This window comes from Falco naumanni, chromosome Z, assembly GCF_017639655.2.
Source record: "Falco naumanni isolate bFalNau1 chromosome Z, bFalNau1.pat, whole genome shotgun sequence".
Taxonomy (NCBI): Eukaryota; Metazoa; Chordata; class Aves; order Falconiformes; family Falconidae; genus Falco; species Falco naumanni.
The window spans coordinates 74,822,036-74,843,628 of NC_054080.1; the positions used below are offsets into that span (position 1 = coordinate 74,822,036).

General features: G+C 55.6%; 2 protein-coding genes across 2 annotated transcripts; one reads left to right on the forward strand and one right to left on the reverse strand.

The window, feature by feature from the left end:
* The first annotated feature begins 171 nt into the window (after positions 1-171).
* Positions 172-11,115, forward strand: RGP1 (RGP1 homolog, RAB6A GEF complex partner 1). The gene is made up of 9 exons (XM_040579747.1): positions 172-278; positions 778-917; positions 4,144-4,280; positions 4,654-4,737; positions 8,463-8,612; positions 8,693-8,839; positions 9,280-9,407; positions 9,652-9,829; positions 10,037-11,115. The coding sequence occupies exons 2-9, from the start codon at positions 802-804 to the stop codon at positions 10,258-10,260; spliced, it is 1,164 nt and encodes a 387-aa protein (XP_040435681.1). The 5' UTR covers positions 172-278; positions 778-801; the 3' UTR covers positions 10,261-11,115.
* Positions 11,116-11,779: 664 nt separating this feature from the next.
* Positions 11,780-13,549, reverse strand: LOC121081684 (microseminoprotein, prostate associated). The gene is made up of 3 exons (XM_040580889.1): positions 13,424-13,549; positions 12,667-12,775; positions 11,780-12,258 (listed from the first exon to the last, which is right to left on the reverse strand). Exons 1-3 carry the CDS (start codon positions 13,527-13,529, stop codon positions 12,069-12,071), a joined length of 405 nt encoding a protein of 134 aa, XP_040436823.1. The 5' UTR covers positions 13,530-13,549; the 3' UTR covers positions 11,780-12,068.
* Between the last annotated feature and the right edge of the window lie 8,044 nt (positions 13,550-21,593).

The following is a 21,593-nucleotide window of genomic DNA, read 5'->3' on the forward strand; positions in this document are numbered from 1 at the left end:
GCCCGACAGAGCGTTGCCGAGTGGGTCCCGAGCGCCGTCCGAGGGTTGCCGAGCGCTGCCCGAGCATCCCCGAGAATTCCCGAGCGCCGCCCGAGCGTTCCCGAGCACTGTCCGAGCATGCCCGAGCGCCGCCCGAGTGTTGCCCGAGCATTACCGAGAGCTGGCCGAGCGTTGCCCGAGCGCTCCCGAGCGCTGCCCGAGCTTTGCCGAAGCAGGTCGGGAGGGCCCCTGCGCGGCCGAGGGGAAGCCAGGCCGGGAGCGGCGAGTAGTGCGGAGCGGTGAGTGGGGCTGGGGCGGCCAGGGATGGTGGCTGTGCGGGGCGCGCTGCCCAGTGTCCCTGGCCGTCCTGTGGGCGTTTGCGCTTGTGTGTTTGCGGTCGAGGCCACCCTGAGGCCCCCGGGCAGGTGTTGGCGGGGCTGTCCTTCACCCCCCGCAGTATGTGCTGACCCCCCCTTACGTCTGTGTGGAGCTGGGGGGGGTGTTGGGGGTGTTAGTGTGTGTGTGGCCGGGGCTGTGCGTGTGTCTCCTGCACACCTGGGTGGGTGGGTGGGTGTGGGTGGGACTGTCTGTGCCTCTGTGTGTGTCTGTGCCTCGTGTGTGCAGAGCCAGGCTGGCCGCAACCCATTTACACGCCCGTGTGCTGTCTCTAGAGCCTTGGCTGGGTCTAGGCCTCCCTGACTGCCCCACATGCCTGTGCCCGGCCTGGCTGTCGCCATTCTTGCTCTGTTACAGCACCCATCCCTCTCTCCGTGCCCACTGTTGGGTTTTTCTTGGCAGGTGTGCAGCAGGGCTGTCCAAGCCATGATTGAGGTCTTGGCCAAGCTGGGCCGCGGGCCTGTCTTCCTGGCAGGAGAGGTGCTGGAGTGCGTGATCACTTTCACCAACCCATTATCGGCCTCATCGACGTCCGCCAGCAGGTACAGCAGCCCACGCCAGTGGGCCCTTCTGTGCATGAAGCCTTGAAGTGGCAGAGCTGTCTGGGTCCCTCAAGAGGGAACGGACCTCCCTCCCTCCTGAGCAGCCAGATGTAGTCATGGCTGGGTTGTGGGGCAATGGTGCCAGCTCAGCCCCTGGTGACTCCCCTGACTGAGGTACTCTTTTAAGGGTGCTTTGTGCCATCACTGTTTCAGAGCTGCAACTGACATAGTTGTTCTGGTTTTCTGCCCCCAAGAAAGAGACAAAGAAAAAAGTATGCAGTTAGAGATGCTCTTGACTTCCCCTCAGGTGAGCCCTCAGTGACCGGATTACTGGCCCAACTGGCTGTCAAAGCAGGATATCTAGTTACACCAGGGTGACAGTCTCACAGGGCAACATCCAGACGATGTCATTATTTCCTGCGTTTATGGAAGGACCTCTCTTTGTCAAGCAGCACACTGAGGTATTGGTGTAACCTCTGCCTCCAGAGCTGGCAGGCAGAGAGATGAGCCCTGCCTGGAGTGAGAAAGAGGCAGCCTTCTGTGGCAGCATTTTCTGTGGCCCAGCCTCCGAGTGCTGCATCTCCCCTGATCATTACTGTGTCTGAAATGGGTGTTGAGGAAATGCGAGAAGATGGGAGCTTCCTATGTTGGCTCACGGGGGTGACTCCACATCATAAGTAGTCGCCCAAAGTTTCCATGCCTGCTGAGTGTATGGCCTTGTCTGATTCTCCAGCGGGTGGAGAGTGCTTTCTCATCTTGAGCCCTTCTTGGGAAGTGTCCATTTCCAGCCCTGTCACGTTCAGCATCTTTTCATCACCAGCATGCATTTCACACGTGATTGTTTTGGTGAGCCCACCTTCAGTGCTTGCAATCTCAGCAGCAGCAAAGCAGTCTTCTGTATTACCACTGTAGGGCTTTATTGCCTTCCTTAACTTTCCATCTTGTCTTCCTGGTTCGTCTTCCTTACTGCATTCAGCTTTTGAATTCAGCTCTGGCATAAGCAGCTAGCTTTCCAGAGTTTTGTCTTGTGCAGTGACAGTGCGTTTTCCTGGTTCCAAAACATGTGGAACTGCAAAGGTGGCAGGTGGAGCAGTTTTGGAGGTTCACAGCAGAGCTACAGGAGATTCATTTAGGAGTTTCATGTGTGTTGTGGTCCTTAAAAAAAATACCTCTTGAAAAAAGGAAATTTTTTAGAATAAAAGGCAGGTGACCAAACTGATGAGACTCAGCTAAGACAGTGGTAACACCACATACATTGGTGGCTTGGAAATTGAAGCTGTGAGGTGCTTAAAGGCAGGAGCCAGATCAAAGCACAGTCACTGCAACAGGGAGGTAGGCCCGTCAGGCACTAGAAGCTTTCGGGGCTGGAAGAAGCTGCAGTGCAGGTGGGGGAGCCGAGAAGCACTCATTTCAGGCTTAGAGACAGAATGGAAGGATAGTAAGTAAATGGAAGATGGTGAATTTGATTGTGGTGTACAAGGCATACAAGAAACAAAGCTTTTCTGCCCAAAGCATGACCCTTGTGAGATACAGGAGTTGTAGGGGGAGGTGAGAGAGGAGGGAGGTGACCTCACAACAGCACGGGATCCTTCTGCACCCTGCCAGCTGGACAAGCCGGGTCTATCAGCAGGAAGGCAAATAAAAAGAAAGAAGGAAAAAAAAAAAGACTCAAAATACAGTGTTTGAAAGTACTGTAATTATACTAAGCTTATATAAAGTTCATTGTCTCTCAAGCAAGACCATTTTTCTATTTCTATATAGCAGATATGTTACAACAGAAAACCTTTTGGCAGCCCTTGTGTAAAAGCCATGCTGGTACTTTTGAAGATGCAGGATTACAGTTGTGGAGTTAGAAGTAACTGGGTAGAGTAACCAACACATGTTTGGGTAAGGGCAACCACCACATACAAAAGATCAAATAGCGCGTTGTTAGTCAGCGGAAACGAATGCAACACGCCCTTTTTTCTCTGATTCGTCTAGACGTTTAACTGCTCTGATGTGTCACATCAAGAGATACCTGCATGTCACAAAAAATCCCTGTGCCACCTAGAACTCTGGTGTCAGTGGTTACTAATCAGATCATGACGTTAGAAAACATACACTGGCTAAATTAACACCACTACTATTGAAATAAAGATAGATGAGTGTTTTGGAAACTGAGAGGTGTCAGTAGCACCATGGGAGATGCCGTGTGGAATGGCTGAGGTCATAGCGGTGTTCAAAACATTTCATGCTAGATGCAACCAGTTCTTGTGGCTGTAGAGGCAGAGCAAAATGACCTCCTCTATAACTGTCAGTGAATCCTTTGCATCATGAGGAGAAAATAGGTCCTTATTAAGGACCTGGAAGCATTATTCTCTGATGGTCTTAGACAGCCAAAAGTTGATGTTCTTGAGGGGGACAGTGATGTGGGGAAGGAGCACCTCTGTGCCCCACCTGCCCTGAGGAGTGTCGAGCTTGGGGCAGCCGGGGTGCTGAGGGCAGGGGCAGCTGAACCCAGGTTGCAGGTATTTGTTACTTTTGAATTTTCCCACTTCCCTGATGGTTGTGTTGTTACTGGTGGCACCTTGGAGTGCTGCTCTGCATGTCACTTCTGGCTTGGGATTTAGGTCTTCGTGGCTAAAAGTCCTCTGCTGGGCCTGGCCCATGTGCAACAGCTAGAGGCAGTCTGTGGCCAGTCCCAAGCTGTGGCTGATGAGAAAGGTGACCAAGTTAGTAGGCCTTTGGAACATATCTTGGGACGCTTGACCTCAGCATATTTGCTGGAAGATCCCTGTAAGATTCTGCACAGGCTACCTGGTCTCTGTCCTTGTAGATGGGGTGGCTTCTGACTGCGCTGCTTGCTGTCTTCTGGCATGTGTGTACAGTGGGCTTCTTGGGGCAGGGGTGTTTCCTCGCTCAGTGTCAGTTCTGTGCCCAGGGTCTTGTGGTTTAGGCTACAAATATTTCTGCTGAACAAGATCCCTCAGGCCACAGAGTCAGGCCTTGGGTGAAACTGCTGTCAGCATCTGGGATGGAAGTGGATTTGGGTCAGCACTCCAGCCCAAGCTTGCTCCGAATGCTTGTTTGGAGCAGGGCATCAGTGACAGTAAAGCAAGGCCTTCTTCCTTCCAGACAAGCAGTCCCACATGGAGCTGAGCAGCAAGAGCTGCTCTTCTCCCAATTCATGCTTGCTGTAATCCAAGTTTAAAGCGCAGACACGACTATTGCTCTTCTTTGCTCTCAGTGAGATGCTGGCGTGGGCCAGCGCTCAGATCCACTGCCAGTTTCATGCCAGCGAGAACCGGGTAGCGCTCCCTCCTTCTGATGGCAGCAAGCACGATGTGCAGGCAGAGAATGAGACAGTCTTCGTCCCCAACAGAGGTGAGTGCCATTCTTATAACCCCGGGTAGGGACAGCGAGAGCACAACAAGCAGGAATCAAGCAGACTATAATGTGTGTCTTGAGGGCAGCATGTGTAGAAGTGAGTGGAAAGTCCATGTTGCTTTCCTTGTGTAATTCCCTGGTGATGGCTGCTGCAGGACCTGGTTAATACTGGGATCAAAGTGGCACTAGTTTAGAGTGAAACATGAGGGTTGTCTGTCCAGCTGTTCTGGGAATGTCTCATGATCTGACCAGGGCATGAGATGTTTCCTCCTCAGCCCACTCCTCCCCGTTCCTCCCCAAGAGGATAAGGCCCAGCTGGCCTGGGCACAGCCCAAGTCTGGGCCGCATTCATGTGGTTCTTCTCTTCCAGGAGAGCGGGGTCAGTGTATCCTGTCCACCCCACCAAAGATTCTCTTCTGTGACTTGCGACTGGATCCTGGGGAGTCAAAGTCCTGTGAGTCCTATCTTCTTTTCCCCTGCTCAGAGAGCTCACCTCTGGGGAGCCCTGCTCTCAAAGCTGGCTTTGCAGAACTAAGTGCTGCAAGTGGGAGACCCTGGTGCTTGCGGAAGGCAAGATGCTGTGGTGGGAGTGTGAGTGCTAAGGAACTGCTGCATTGTCCAGATTCTGTTCTCTACCATATGAGGGCTGCATACTGCAATGTGTCCCTCAGTCCTGCCCCTGGCCTGCAGCCTTTGCTGTGTAGCTACAAGGCATGAAACGTTTTGAAATACCTGGCTGCAGCTGAAGGAACAGTTATGCACACCTGCATTACCCTGCCTTTATTTCTTCAGCTGCACCAGAGTATTCTTGGGATTTAGGCTGGCATCCTTCTAAGGTCTGTGCTTCCTCTTCACGTTGTGGCTGTCCTGGAGATCACAGTCTTCTGCCTGTTCTGTTTTTCCTGCTGTAGAAGTGAACAACTTCTCATCTTCTCTGCTCAAAGCTCTTCATGTCTCCAAAGCCCTCAGACAGTGTCATTCCAATGGGTCCCCTTTAAGCTCTCCTTCATCACTACTTTCCCTTCTGCTTTAGAGAAATGTTTTTCCTTTTCACAAGGAAGTTGCAGCAACTTGGTTTTGTTGTACCAGGCAGCTTTCTCTACCTGAGTAGACAGCTGTGAAAATACAAGTATGTGCAGTTGCCTCGTTCAGTGGCTGCATGACCCTGTCTGTCAGTTCGTGTTGGATCTCCTTTGCATTCCGGCAGCCCGTGGTCTAGCAGCAACATAACGTTAAGTGTTGCAGGCTGCGTGTGGAGAGCTTCTTTGGGTTGTCCTAGGGATCTGCTGGGAATGGTTCACAAAGACCTCTCAAGTCACAGAGCAAAGGAAGCAGAGAGGCAGTGCCTGTGGTGGAGGGGGCTCTGCTGGAGTATTGAGCTCTGGGGAGGTGAGAGCAGAGGTGCAAGTGAGACCAGTGAGTTGCAGGCTGTGAAACTGGAACTGTGAAACTTTTGAAACTGCAGTCTCCTGCCTTTCTAGGCTTGGAGGAGCCTGACTGGAGGGAAAGGCGGACAGGGTAAAACCAACCTGGCTTTGGCTAGGTGCTTTGCAGGGTGGGGCAGTGCTGCTGGGAGCTGTGCCTCCTAAATTGGAAAGCCTACTGTCTGAGTATGTATTCTACAGCACCATGTGGGGGAAAGGAGCTGGCCCTGCCACATTGGAGCCAAGGACCACTGTACTTTCTGAAAGTGGCTGTGCCAGGGAGGAGGAAGTGGTAGAAATCTCAGCTGGACTGAGGCTCATCTGGATTCTCCTGTGCTCCGTGCTGCTGGCAGGTGTGGGGCTGGAGCATCCAGTCCCTGGGATCAGGGGAAGGACCCTTTCCCAGCACATCTCAGGCAGGCTTGGCAGTTGCTGGGAGAGCAGATTGGTGACTACAGTCCAACCTCCAGGTGGCTGGGATGAATTGAGAAGATTTCCTTGTGTGCAGGCTTTGTGGGTGGAAGCTGTTCAGCTCCCAGCTAATCTAGCGATAGTCTGTCCTTCCCGGTGATGCTGCACTGTGTGTATCCATCTGCTGGGCCACTGAGTGACACTGGCACAAGCAGCTGCACCTGCCTTTCACTTGGATGCAGCCCCATAGCAAGAACACAAGCTCTTCCACATTTTGAGGATCCTTTGTTGTGTGTTACAGCCTTTCCTCTTGGTTGTGTGATGCGCGCATCTATAGCATGTGTCGTGTGTGATGCTGCTGTGTGTGGCACTGGGCTTTTTAGAACTGAAACCCCTATATCACAGCCCCAGCTCTGCCAGGCTGCTCACATCGATCCCATCGGCTTGCTGTACCGCTCGTCTCACACGAGACTGCAGCTGGCATGCTTGCAGATCATTCCTGGGGGCTCCTGCCAGCTCTGTGGAGGCAGAGTTAAGGCTATGTGGGTGTGTATCTTAATTCTTCATTTCCTGTTTTTCAGAAGTTTTGAGTTTTCCTGCACAGTTTGGAAAGGCAAAAAAACCTCCACCCAGAAATCTTAATTCTGCTTTAGCAAAGTACTGTGTTATTAAACTGTAGCCAGAGCTGGCACACATAGCTGAGGTTGTGTCAGGCTGTCTCTTGATAAAGGCCTTGTTTTCAGTTGCTGACCAGCTTATTCCCCAATATCTTCCCCTGGTTATGGTGCCTAAATGTTGAAGTTGACTCACCTCCTAGCCCTTTGACACACTGCCCAGACTGAGCTCTTTAAATTTGTCACCATAAAATATTTTCTCAAAGCCCTCAAGTAATTTCTGTGGCTGTTTTTGCCTCCTCTCCAGTTTTGTAATACCTTTAAATATTTGGTAGATCACAGAGAGGGGAGGAAATAGAAGCAGCCTGGACACAGGCCGGCAGCCCAGCCAGAGGGTACAGCGGGTGGGTAAGGAAGGCATCCATAACACCAGGAATGTACTTCCTTCTGGGGTATGCATGGAAGCTGGACTTCCGAAGCCTCAGCATTCCTGTGCCAGGTAGCAAACTGCCCATCCTCCTCAGACAGTGGTGGTCCCTGCTCAGAGAATCCTCATTGGGCATGAAGGTCTTTGTGAGCACTCTTTTTAAGCCTGGTACAGGGGGTTACAGCAGTCTTCTTCCTTCCTTGGAAATACCTGATTTTCCTCCCTGTCGGGACAGTTCTCAGCTTTATACGCACCCTGGTCCAGCAGAACGGCCCTGTGTTTTAAGGTGTGACAACCTGTGGATGCTGTGCACTAACACAGGCTTTTTTCTTCCTTCCAGTCCCGTTATTTCAAATCTAGAAGTTATATTTCAAATGTAACACTAGCTTCTAATCTAAGCCTCGATGTTTAGGATGTACCAAACTTGGGGAAGGATCTGTAGTTTCACAGCAGGATGCTGCCATTCCTCTGGCAGGGTATGCCTGCATTATGGTGGGGAAGTCAGAGAGGCGGAGTCTTTCCACAGTTCACTGTTTGCGCCTTTCTTATTATACAGCATGCGGTTTGGGAAAACTGTAGAAGTGTTCACACTGCGTCAAGAAGGGTTGTGGTTTGTGTGGTGTCCAAGGGGCTTTGGGAAGGCTGAATGTGGTATAAAGCCAGGCCCCAGCATCTCAGAAGTCTCAGTCAGAGGCTTTGCGGTCTAAGTCATCAGTCTGTCAAGGGGTATACGCCACAGGTTGTTGTGAAGGTCTTTTAATTGTTTCTTGGCCATTTAGACCAGTACTTCAGAGAAGAACACAGGAAGAACCTAATTTTTGCTGCTGAGTTTGGGTTTTGGCAAATATCAAGAAGGGCACATTGGCACCTCTCTGCCATGTGGGGCAGAGCCCTGAGGAAACCTCAGGGTGTCACTGCATCGTGAAAGCGATGTGCAAAGGAAGTGCGCAGAGGCAAATCCAGGTTGAACTCGTGATGAGTAAGTTTAGCTCTCATGTGTTTGTGTTCCTGGATTTTACATCTTTCACATTCTTTTGAGGCAGAGTTGAGTGTGTGTGGTTGTATGTGCTGGAAGCAATGTCTGGATGACAGTGCATGTGATGTGAGGAGCAGTGCGCTGGTGCAAGGAAGCCGGGGATGTGCTTGGCCTGCTGTGGGGAAGAGGAGACAGCAGAAAGCACCAGCCACTGTCCCTAACTCAGCACCATGGCCCATCCTAACCCTTGCTGCAGGGAGCCTGTGAGCAACAGCTCCTGGAGCTTCTTTTGGCCTTCAAAGACAATCTTCTCTGTGCTCCTTGCAGATTCATACTGTGAGACGCTGCCCATAGACGGCCCTCCCTCTTTCCGGGGACAGTCGGTGAAGTATGTGTACAAGCTGACCATCGGCTGCCAGCGTGTCAACTCCCCCATCAAGCTCCTGCGCGTACCCTTCCGTGTCCTCGTGCTGCATGGTAAGGCCATGTGCTGCCTTTCCTGCAGACATGGGCCTGGCTGCACCCTGCCCTGCTGACACTCTCACTTCCTCCCCCAGGGCTCAAGGATTACCAGTTCCCACAGGATGAGGCTGTTGCACCCTCAAACCCCTTCCTGGAGGAGGAGGAGGGCTTGAAGAAAGACTCTCGCCTGGCAGACCTGGCAACAGAACTGCTCATGGTGGCCACTTCCCGACGCAGTCTGCGTAGGTCATATCCCTTGCGTGAACCTGCTGTTCTCACCTGAGTATGAAGCACAGCTCAGGGCTCACTATAAGAGTTTCTTGCTGGCAGAGTGAAGCTCCAACTGGGGCTGTGGAGGAGCTCCATCAGAGCCTGCTTGGGTCAGAGTTTCCCAGGGTCTCCTCCCAACCAATCTCAGGCTCTTCCTACTGCAGTGAGAGAGACCCTCTCCCCAGCATACTGCAGCCAGCCTGTGGTGTGCTTGCGCTCACTGCAGGCATTTCTCAAAAGGAATGCCACCTCCAGGGGCTGTCCTTCACACCTAAGCAGCAGACGTGGGGTCATGTCTGCTGGGCTCTGTGATTAAGCTAGAGTGCTGTATGGAGCAGAGCCTCTTCTTGCTGCAACCCTTTCCCCACTTCTTATTGCTGCAACCCTTTCCCCGCCTCTTACTGCTCCACAGACCTGTATAACATCAGCAACACTCGTGGGAAGGTGGGGACGTTCTGCATCTTTAAGACTGTGTATAAGATCGGAGAAGATGTCATTGGGACCTTCAACTTCTCAGAAGGGGACATCCCATGTCTGCAGGTTACTGCTCGCTGTGGGGAGAGGCAGGCTTTCAGGTGGGGGAGAGGGAGCGGGGATTGGGGTGGTATTGGGCTGCTGTGGTGTTTCTACTGAGGGTTTCTAGTGGGACCCAGCTGAGACCCCTTAGGGTGTGGGATGGGGAAGGGCTCCAGTTCTGAGCTCGTTTTGGAAATGGAGGCCCCAGGGCTTTGCATCAGGACCCTGTGAGATTGTGTGACCAAGCACCTTGCCAATTGCCCTGCAGTTCTCTGTGAGCCTGCAGACGGAGGAGAGCATCCAGGAGGAGTTCCAGCGCCGGCGGGGACAGCCGGTCTCCTTCAGTACGCATGCCCGCCATCAGGAGGCCTGCCTGCACACCGCCCAGAGCAGCTTCAGCCTGCCCATCCCACTCAGCTCTACCCCAGGATTCACCACCAATATCGGTTAGTGGCCACCAGGGAAGGGACCCACCCCTGCTTCTCTCCTGTGATATCCCCAGCCCAGCCCTTGCTCAGCAGAGGGCTGTGTCCTGTGGGAGGGAGCTGACCTGCATGAGTGGGCTTATTTGCATGCCCCCTTGCCTGGACAGCCAGTGCTGAGGCAGCTCTTGTCCCCATCCATTGGCTGCTGACCCCTCTTCTTCCCCACAGTTTCCCTGAAGTGGAGGCTGCACTTTGAATTTGTGACCTCTGGGGAGTCGGCGAGGACTTGCTTGGTTCGTGGGAGCCAGTCGGAGGCCGTCACCTGGACTGGGGTGGAGCAGATGGAAGTGGACACTTTCAGCTGGGACTTGCCCATCAAAGTCCTTCCCACCAACCCCATCCTGGCTTCCTATGTATCTCAGTTCTCCAACACTAACTCCATCACCATCTGAAGTGGGGACAGCTGGTAGGGGCTTGCGGTGCCACAACCGTGTGCTGTGGTGGGAGTGGTGGGCAGGACTGTCACTGGCATGCATCCCCTTGGGTTCATCTAGGACACCCAGGTGAGCATCAGGCCAGTGTCCCATCTGCAGTTGAAGGAGCACTGTGCTTGTTGCCATGTCGTGTGCTGCAGCCTTTGGCTGGGAGCTGGACCCTTCCTGCTTGGGTGAAGGTGCAAGTCCCAGGACTCATCAAAAAGAAATCTGCCTCCCAGGGAATGGCCCGATGTGCCTTTACCCCATGAGGAACTTCCAACAGGGAAAGGCCCAGCCCAGGGAAAGGAGAGGGGACCTCTTCCAGTGAAATGCCTGTACCAGCCTTTGGTAAAGGCTGTGCTCCTGCAGGGAGACCCCGCAAGCAGAGATCTGGTGTCCAGGTGAGGCACACTGGCCACCTGGGCTGGGTGGGAGCCTGCGCTCCTGCCCTGGCACACGCTCTGTCTCTTGTGAGGGGTGTCTCACACGCACAGCTTGGTGCCCCCACCACCCTCACCCAGAGCAGCCAGGTTCTGGCAGGCCAGCCCTGCGCTGCTGGCATGTGCTGGTGTCCTGGATGCAGCCACATCCTGTGGCAACACGATAGTGGTCATCCGAAACTGAGAAGTACTTAGTGCCTGAGCTGTGCTTCTGGGCACGAAGGCATCCTGCTACTCTCAGGATCCTTGGGGAGCTGGAGTGAATGTGTGATGTGCATTCAGGAGCTGGGATGGAGGTCTCCCTGCTCAACAGCCAGCTCCCCATTTCTACCAAACCTTCCAGAGATTTCTTCTTTGTATGGAAAACTAATAAATGTCTGATTGTACAAAACAGCCTTCCTAAGAGCCTTATTCCTACACTGTTCCCATTGGTGGAAAGAGTCCACCTTGTGCGACAGTCACAGGCTGGAGACCTCCTCTTTCTAATACCTTTATTGCAAGAACAGAAACATTACACAAGGCTCTGCACAACACAGGCATGGCACCAGCTGGCTCAGGCTGCCAGAGCGGCCAGCTCCACCCTGGCACATGCAGATTGCTTCAGCTCCCTGAACCCTAGCGGGGCACCCGGCTCAGTGTCCTGCTCTGCTGCTGGGGATGGGGGCCTCCCCTGGGGACATAATCTTCTAGTGGTTTCCCCCACTCTGCCACCCGCCCCGGGCTGGCTCTGTTGCAGTATTGCCCAGGGCTGGCGTGCAGTGCTGGAGACCCCCTGCCGTCCCAGGAGCTGCAGGAGCAGGGGTGTTAGTGGTTCCAGAGGTGGGTTGTGCCCCTCGCACTCTAGGGCAGAGAAGGAGCTGGCCAGGGTGCGTGGGGCCTGCACCAAGGGCCGTGGTGCTCCCCAGCGAGCTCCCAGCAGCTGCTGTGCGGGGGTGGGGGGGGGTCTGGGAGGGAGGAGGGACTGCTTAGCTTAAAGCTTGAGGCGGGATGACAAGAATGCTGGGATGCAGGCTAATCTGGTCCTGTAGCCCTTTCTTTAGTAGCTGGAGGTTTCCTGCCCACCTGGGAGGAGATCCCGTAGGATCTGCATTCCTGTAGTGTGCAGGGCATCTGGTGGGGTGGGGGCCCTGGTTCAGTTCAGGAAGCTGAAGGCAGAAGCAAAGCCGTACTGTGGCAGCACTAGGGTGTAAATGTTAACTCAGTACCATAGTGTGTGGATAGTGGTTTCCCTCGAAGGTGGCGGCAGTGATGTCTCTACGGGATGCGGCAGGTCTGGAGCATGCGGGGGGTGTGCTCTGGAGGAGGGAGGATGATGCTGAGGGGTCGCAGGGCTCTGCCAAGCCTCTATCTGGTCAGCCCCGCGCCCAGCAGCTTGTTGCTCAGAGGCTCAGGGGTGCCGGCTGAGCCCCACTCGTGCTCCATGCTCTCCACGCAGGGCAAGCTGGGGTTGGCCTTCTGCACCACCGAGATCTGGCAGGTCTGCGAGTCATAGTGGGCCTCACACCAGTCGGGGAAGTCAATGGGGTGCTGGGTGCTGTGGAAGAGGGCACGGTGCCATCAGCTTCCCCTGGTTTGTGCCAGGGGGCTGCTGGCAGGGCTGTGTGGCTTCCTGTGCTGCCAGCCCCCCTGCCTGGGGCATCTCCCAGGTCAGCTTGGGCAAGCTGGGCCACATCTGGGCATCTCGCTGTGCTGAGACGTTCCCGACCCCCCTGCTTTGTCTCCCCAACTCACCCCACCATCCTCAACACCCCGGTGGGCTCCTGCCCACCTCTGCCCCTTGCTCCCCACAGTCCGGTGCCCTGCAGCCCCTTGGGGCTCTGACATTTGCTTGGCTGCAGGTAGACCCACACAACCTCCTCCCTGCGGCAGGCACAGAGGTGCCACAGCAGGGCAGCAGCACCGGCAGTAGCCCACCCCCAGTGCCCCTCAGCCCCTCGCTTACGTCTCACAGCAGCCCACGCCGATGGGGTGCAGGCAGGTGCAGAGCAGGCAGTTGGTGCTCAGCCACGACTCCCCGAGGGAGAACTGCTTCCCCTCGTACTCACAGGGAGCTGCAAAGGAAACGGTAGTGAAGGGCACACATGAGCCTCCACTGGGGTACATGGGAGCCTCCGTGACACCCCTGTGCCATGAAAGAGGAGACGGGAGACATCATGACCACCCACCCACCCTATGCTGCAGACGATAGTTGGTGGCCTTTCCACCACCCTGCAGGTATGGGATGCGCAGGCATCTGCTGAGGGTGATGCTCCTGCCCATCCTCCCCTAGCCATGCCCTGCAGCTCTCCCCACTACCCCAGGGGCCTAGGGCAGAGGCAAGTGGCTCTTGCATCCATGGAGAGGGCTTATCCCGTGACCCTTGGAGTCTGAGCATCTCTGCAGACCTGGAAAGAGGCAGCAGGGGAAAGACAGGCAGCCCTCCTCCCTTCGCTGCTCGTCCTGCACGCTCAGCCCCAGCCGGGCTCCTGCCAGGAGCTCGTCATGGCCCAGCGAGCTGTTTCTCAGCCAGAGCCCTGGGGAGCTGTTCTGTGGTTTATAGACTGCTCCTTCCACTCATCACTAGCCCACGATCACGCTCCTGAGCTCAGCACAGTCCCTCCTGCGCTTCGCAGGCACGCAGTGCAGAGCCCTGCCACCCTGGGGAAAGCTGAGGCCTCCTCTTCCCATCCAGCCTCTTCCCACCTCACCTCCCTGCTTACCTTTAGCCTGGAAGTAGCATTTAGCCTGGGAGGCTGGCAGCTGGAGGAGGAGGGAGAGCAGCAGGCAAAGCCTGCCCCAAGCACACCCCATCTTCTGCGCTCTCATGGCCACGGCCGGTGTTGAGCTGGTCTTCACCGAGGTTGCCTTGCTTCTCTATTGCCCTTGCTCTTTCCCTTCTCTCTCTCTCTCTCTCTGCGCCTTTTTAATGCTCTTCCCCTGATCCCAACAAGAGATATTTATAAAGTTCAGCTTTACGACCCTGGCCACCAGCTGTGCCCCACTGGAAAAGTTGTAAAACTCATTTCCTGATTTGAAAGGCATGAAAACAAGAGGTAGGATCAAGATTTTTAACAAGCTGTGAAAAGCTGATTCATGCCCTCCAGAAATGTCTCCAGTTGGAAGCCCCTGTGGGTGCAAGGCTCTGCAGCAAGGGGAGATCCAAGGGACCCCAGCAGGGTTGCCCTCAGCCATGCAGTGAGCATGCAAGTGGTGAGCGTGGGAGACCCTGGACCCCGACCAGGAGAGCTCCAGGCTCCCCTCTGGTTACGCTAAGCCATTTCTGATCCTCCACAGTGGCCAAGGTCTCAGGAGCATCCCATTTCACAGAGACTGGAGCAGCACAGGTGTCCCATCAACAATCAGCATAGGATGCAATGGCACCATCCCCTGTGGGTTGGAGATGCTTGCACCCAGCTCCCAGGTACTACAGTATGGCAGTGTCACCCCAGGCTGGGCTGTGGGCCATGCCGGGCTTGTAGCCACGCATGGGTTGGGGGTGGCAGCTGGTTTTTTTTGGCAGGCAGTACAGCGATTGCCACTGATGCAGGGCAGGTGAGGAGGGCTCTGCACAAGGCATGACCCAGGGCTCATCTGAGCAGCGTGTGCGGCACCCACAAGATGCTGGAGATGAGCAGCCCCTTCCAGAGGCTAGAGACTGGCCCCAGCAGAGACAGAGAACAGGAGGGATGAAATCAGGAGGCAAAGGTGCATTTGGGCAACAAGGGACCTGAGAGCAAAATGAGGGGCTTGGCTGGAGGCAAGAAGCTGTGGGAAGATGCCACGCCACCCAGGGATGTGCCGGTGGTCTGCACAGACCCTCAGCCAGAATGTCTGCCTGTGGTTTGAACTGATAAGGCTGTTATCAGCTGGCAAAGTGAGGGAATGGGCAAGATGGAGGAGGTCAGAGCCCTGGGAGCCACACGGCCCCGAAGAGCTACAAGCAAAGGACTGAATTGCCAAGAGAAATTTGCAGCCCTTGTCAGAGGCGCTGCCGGCAGCAGGAAACAGGGCTCCGGGGACGGTCCAGCCGGTGGCTCAGCCAGCACCGCGCCATGCCGGCAGCGAGGCAGCAGCAGTAGCGGTAGCATATGTGGGTCATCTGCCCCTGCATTAAGCTCCCTGCTTTCTGAAAGTTTGGGACAGGTTTACACCCTGACGCGTGAGGCTTAATATCCCTTCCAGAATTTGTGTTGGCATCCATTATTATAGCTGCATATTTTTGTTATCCCCATAAATGCCCAATCCCTCCTTGAATCCTGCTAAATTTTGGCCTGAGCATTTTCCTGTGGCAGCCTAATTAAGCACAGAGTGAAAAAAAAAATGCTTCCTTTTATCCGCTTTGGATTCGCCACCTTCAGATTTGAAGGCATAGTCCCTTCATGCTGGTGCTCTGGGCCCCCTTGCTGTCCTGATGCATCCCTGTCCTGCATCTTGTGCTCTTGCTCCCAAGGGATCAAGCCCTGGCTCTGCATCCTCTCTTCCCTCAAACAGTTATCCTAGTCATCTCATAGTGCCCTGGATGATGCTGTGCCTCCCTGGCAGGGTGGCTGGTAGATGGCGGTGAGGGTGGGATCAGTTGCAAAAGGTGTTTAATAAATCTGAGAAGTTCAGAGTACCTGTGAATAACTTGCTGACCACAGGGACATGAGCTGAGATGAAGTGTATCAGTAACAAAGGAAACTGGCCCTTCAGTGCAGAGTTCTTACTATATAAGGGAGATGAAAGCATTCGTCAGAGCAGTAAATTAATATTCCTATTGTGTGTTTGGAAAAAGAAGTCTGGCACACTAGCAACCACAATTAAATAATCCATCATTGTTTCATCACCGAGTACAGCAAATGTTAAACAAAAGCAGTGGGCTTCATTTGGAGGCAGGCATGATTTAGCCAGGCTTCCAGAAGAGCACTGAAAATCTGGGATGAGAGCATCTCTTGCCTGTGTGGAGGGGCACTGCCCCTGCTCCACTGCGGACACGGGGAGGCATTCCCAGGATTTCTGTAGCCACTCTGGTTTCCCAAATAGAGGGTTAAGGCTACCAGCCCACTAGTGGCCTTTGGGTATTTCATCAAAGCAGCTTGCTGGGTAAATGCAAAGGAGGAAGGAAAAGGGGGTCAAGACATCCCTTGGAACGTTACAGAGGGACCTGGGCAGTGAAGGGCCCTCCATGCTGTGGCTGTGTGTCAGGGGACAGGGCAGATGTTCCCCCCACAGGCCCTGCTCTTCCCTCTCCTGGTCACTCTTCTTCCCACACTTTGCACTCCTGGCACCCACCAGCATTTTGCTCTGGCTCATACAGGAGGGGGCTTGCAGCTTTGGAAAGCAGCAGCTGGAGTTGGACTTGATGCTCTAGAGCTTCAGCTTGGGTACCCGAGGGATGCAGTAGCTGGAGGAGCTGACACCCTCTCTGGCTGTGCTAGCTGGTGCATCCTGCAGGAGGTTTCGCTCTGAAAAGTGAAAGGGGGCAGCCGGTTTTGGTGCTCACATCTCAAGGGGACAACTGAGACCTGAGGAAGAGCCACAGAAGGGGTGCAGGAGCTGGAAGAAGTGCCTTGCTTTAAGTTCAGTCACTTTATCAGGCAGAGGCCAACTGTAAGGACTGACTACATGTCCTGGCATGCCGGTGAGGAGCAGTCAGCACCCTTGAGCATCCCAGGTCTCTACAGAAGGTCAGATCCGTGCCTCAGCATCCCCCTGGCAGGACCCAGATGCGCCTGCCTGGCTCAGCTCTTGTGCTGTAGTTGTGCCCAAGAAGGGCTGGGTGCTGCACCCCACAGCATTGCTGGCTTCCTCTCCAACAAAGGTAGGGAGTCCCGCTGCAGAGCTGCTGTTCAAGCCCCTGGTGCCAGAGGATGGGACCCTGTGGACAGGCAGGCACGAGCACCCGAGCCAGTGGGTGCTTGGATGGGGTGAGCTCTTGTCAGCAAGAGGCATGGGGGTAATAAACGATGCTGGACAAGTTGCCATCAGCAGGATCCAGGAGTGTTATAAAACCTGAATCTCCTGAGCCTTCAGCTGGGACTGCAGCTGCAGAGCAGGAAGCAAACAGGATCCCGGCTGGCATTGTGAAAGCAAACACCATAAATCCGAGGAAGTGCTGTGATTGCTGTTTTAGGCACTGGGGAGCTTGGCTTCTGCTCCCCACAAGTGCTTTATTTTCTCTCTAAACAGAAAAAAAGAAAAGAACCCAACCCCAACTTATCACTGGGCTGAGCTGTCCCAGTGCTGCCTTGGGTCCTGGGGAGGCTGTGGGATATAGGCACTTCTCACCCAGCACCTTGAAGATGCTTCAGGACCCAGGGCAGCAGGGAAGGGTGCAGGCAGCACGCAGGTAGATGCAGCTCTGAGTTATGTCCGCTCACCTGAACACTCACTACTCCTCGGAATGGCCAGATCCCAGGGAGAGGTGATCGGGGGGTCAGAGAGAACTAGGCAACCAGGAACCTGGAAGGGGGACAGGAGGGCCAAAGAGTTACCCAGGGAATGACTGACAGCTTACTCCATCCTTTCTCCTGCAGCTGGTAAGCCAGATGGGATAGACTGGAAGTACAGGTGGGATCAGAGCCAGCCCCACCAGACTTGCTCCAAAAAGGGGACAAAGCAGAGGGGACATGATGAAAACCTTCATGTCACGTTACTCTGTAGGTTGGCTACATGCTGCATGGAGTTCCATGTCACTAGAGGAGCATGGGTGGGAGGCTTGCTGGTATGTCCTGTGTCTCCCATGGGTGTCCCTGGCCTTGGCACCCACACTCTGACCCTACTCGCACGGTAGAGACATTCCCACCCCATGGGTTGGGTGCAGTGTTTTGCAGGGGCTCTACAAACCCAGGGTGGATGGTGTCTGTGGGGTGGGGTCTGCTGTGGGCTGGTGTTGGTGGGTCCTCAGCTGTGGGATGGGGTCTGTTGTGGGATGTGTCCATGGGTCCCAAGCCATGGGGTGAGGTCTGCTGTGGGCTGGTGTTGGTGGATCCCCAGCTGTGGGATGGGCTTTGGCTGCCCCAGGCTGTGTACCTTCTCCCTGCAGCTGGTGGCAGGCTCTGTGGTCTGGGCAGCCCCATGCCAGGGCTCCCTCGGGCTCCCTTGCCCTCTTGCCCTCTCTCACATGGTCTCATACTCCCTTGCTCACCCCCATGCTCCATCCCTCTCCATCATCCTTTGGCACTCTCCCGGGCCATTTATCCCAGCTGTGGCTGCTCTGTGCCAGGCCAGATTTTGGCACCAGTGGGTTAGCCATGCATCCCTGCTGCCTTCAGCCCTGGCAGGGTGCTGGCACCCACCCTGGCACCCCAGGTACCCCAGTACCCTAGGTGTGCTGCAGCCTGTGGCTCTGCCCAGGCTCCCCTCAAGGAAACGTGCCGGGAGGATGAGAGGTGTTTAGGAAAACAGGTCTTGGCACTTGCTGGCCATCCCGGGAAAATAAAAACATCCGGGCGGGCAGCCGCATAGTGAGTGCGAGAGGCCGGCACTCCATAAATCCCCTGGAGCAGGTGCTTTGTAGTCGGCACAAGGAAATGAGCACATTATTCAGCTCAGCTTAAACCCCGAAACGTTTCCTGTCCTGTGAGTCAGAAATATCCCTGGGAGATCATTCCTGGGCCACGCAGGAGCGGCACCAGCCAAAAAAGTGCCATGTGCCTGTTGGGCCTGGGGAACTGCTGGGGAGGTCAGGGGTCCGGGCACCCCATAATGGAGGGAGTTTTGTCATGGTAGTGCCATGCCACTGGCACTGACCCTGCCTATGTAGCTGCTCTGGGATGTGCTGGGGAGCCCCTGGGGACTCCCAGACCTGTCCTGGGCACCATGTTCCGGTAGGTTGCGGTGACAGGGAGAGTCCCAGGGACACTGGGGCTTTCTGAGTCCTGGATGGATCCCGCAGATCTTCTCCGACCTCTCTCTGGGATCAGAAACACAGATCCCCCTGCACTCTGTATCACCCCAGTGCATCATGGGCTGCTGATTGGAGCGCCTCAGAGTGCCACCCTGTTTTAGAGACACCCTACAAGAAAAGTCAAAGATGGCCAGTGGCTTCATGGTGGAAGAGACCACCTGGGCATGGGCCTGGGAGTCCCGGAGCAGATGGAGGGCAAAGCAATGCAGCAGGTGCCCCCAGCTTGGCACGGTCAGTGCTTGTAGGGTGTCACCGTGGGTCTGAGGCATGGAAAGGTGTGGGTGCTGGGTGCTGTCCCTATGAACACTCAGGGTGGGGGTAGCTGCTGCATTATCCATATTTTTTCCCTTTAAAATATTTGCTTCTATTCAATTTTTTCCACTAATTGGTACACAAACCACAAACCCAAACAAGGAGCCCTTCAGGTTTCCCAGACAGCAGGAGCACAGGAAACCCGTAAGTGCAAAGGTTGCCATGTGCCTGCTCCCATCCCTTTGTGTTTCACGCCCACCTGGCCATAGCTGCCCTGACCTGGAGATGTTTCTCTCCCATTTGGGATGGAGTGGCTCGTACAGCACTGGGAATAGAAACCCTAGCAGGACTCTGGCTCCCACTTGGATGGAGATGGGGACCCTCAGTGGCACCTTCTCCATCCCTGCCCTCTTCCTATGTCTCTCCTTTGCAACCCTGTTTACAGACCCCAGCCTCCAGCAGGAGGCTGCTGCTGCTGCCCATTCATGCTAGACCTTGCTGTGACCCAGAGCCATACATGCCCTGGCACAGCAGTAGCTGCATGACTCCTCCACCTGGCCCTGGTGCAGCCAACTGTGCCGCATGTGGTGCCTGCCATGTTCTTTACATCCACCTCCTGAGGATGACAGGTTTCTGGCCTCACTCTTGGTGCAGAGGTGAAGGCGCTTGGCAGGGCCCTGCAGCCTGCTAGCTTGCATTACTGTGCCCCAGGAGTTGGAAAAACACTTTTTAGCAATTAAACAATCATCAGCATTGGGGACCTGCGGCTTAGTTATGCTTGCTGGGAACGTGGAAAGCAAGATGGGAACTTTGTGGGCATAAGCTCCCCAGGGTGGGTGGGCATGGCTGTGCCCTTGGTGCCCACCATGCTCTGGTGCAATGTGAATACCACCATGTGCCACGATGGACTGCCGCAGACCACCACGGACCACCATGGAACTCTGTGGACTACCAGGGACCATCATGGATGACCATAGTCCGCCATGGACCATCATGGACTTCTGTGGACTGCCATGGATCACCGTAGTCCACCACAGACTACCACAGACCACCATGGGCAATCATGGAGCTCCACGGACTGCTATGGACCACCATAAACTGTCACAGACCACCAGAGGACAACCAGAGGTGCCATGGACCACCAGGGACTGTCATGGACCACCACGGACAGCCATGGACTACCATGAGCCACCATGGATTACCATGGACCACCACTGTTCACCATAGACCATCATGGACCTCCATGGACTGCCACAGGCCACCAGAGACCATCATAGACTTCCCCTGACCACCACAGACTGCCACAGATTGCCATGGACCACTGCAGACCACCGGGACCAAGGTGCTGGGCACAGCCCCATGGAAAGAAAACCTGTCAGCTCCAAGATGTGGGAAACCAAGTGCAGGAAGACTGAAACTCAGCACGAGAGCAAAGGGTGTTACAAAAACCCTAAAGCATGGTGACACCCAGCCCCGCACACCCCAGGGAGCAGGCAGGGGGGGCAGCGAGCACACCGAGCCCCATGAGACCCCATCCCCACCTCAGCTCCTCGGCCACCACGCGCGCTTGTGGGGGTGCCCTGGTCCCGCAAGGGACGCAGAGCTGGGGCTGCCCCTGTGCCCTCCGGGTGTCCGAGCGGGGCGGGCACGGCGGGGCACGGTGCAGCCGGTGACCCCAGCCGTCGGGGTGCGCGGTGCCCGGTGTACAGCGCACCGGCGGCGGTGACCGGGCCCCCCCTACTGGCATGTACGCGCAAAGACGGGGTGCCCCGGCACCCACGGCCCCTCCCCCGCCCAGGGCACCCCATGCACCCATCCTGCCTGCAGCGAGTCCCCCCGGGGGCTGCCTCCACGCTCCTCTGCCTTTTTTTCCCCCCTTAATCTTTTTTGTTGGTGGTGGTTTTTTTAACTTGCCAGGGTTGTTGCCTCCACTGGCTGCATCCTGCCTGCCAGCAGGTCCTGCGAGAGCTTCAGCACCTCCTAGACAAGTGACTCGCTGCCTGCTCCCTGCCCACTGCAGGCTTTTCCCACACAGGCTGCTGCCAGCCCCTTTGCCCGCTGCTGCACCCTGCCCTGTGCCACCAAGTGAGCCCAGCTCAAGGCTTGGAAATGCCACCGTGGCTCAGGACACGAGCCCTGTGGCTGGGCTGCCTGGCCTGGGGGCATGTGAGGGGCACAGAACCTGGCACCGTCGGCGCCCTGGCAGCCCCCAGCAGCAGGGCAATTTTACAGAGGCTGTGGTCGCTGGTGGGATTGTCACCAGTCCACCATGCCTAGCCCCACACCCCATGGGGGAGCACGGCCAGACCCTTCCAGGTTCTCCTATATTTGCTGCCGGCTGGGTTTCACCGTCCTGCGGCAGCGCTGTCCTTCATCTCAGGCACTGCTGCCGGCTCCGTGCCGCGGCTGGACGTGGGTATTTATAGCTGGCAAACCAATCTACCCGGCTCGGGTTGTGCCGGCCTGGATGAGCCGAGCTCCGTGACCCTGCAACGGGAAGGACCTGCCACTCATGGTGGGGACACCTGCAGTGGCACCAGCAGGGACAGCAAGAGGGGCCGTGATTCCTGGCAGCCCCAGCTGCTGAGGGACCCATGCTGGGTAACCCAAGGGTGCCACACGCCTGTGACTCTGTTCTGCTCTGGTGTCCTGCCCCAAATCCCAGGAAGGGACAGGGACTCCCTGCCCACCGCTCAGCACAGCATCCCTCACACATCCCACACCCGCCGGGACCTTGCAGGGCCAGCGGT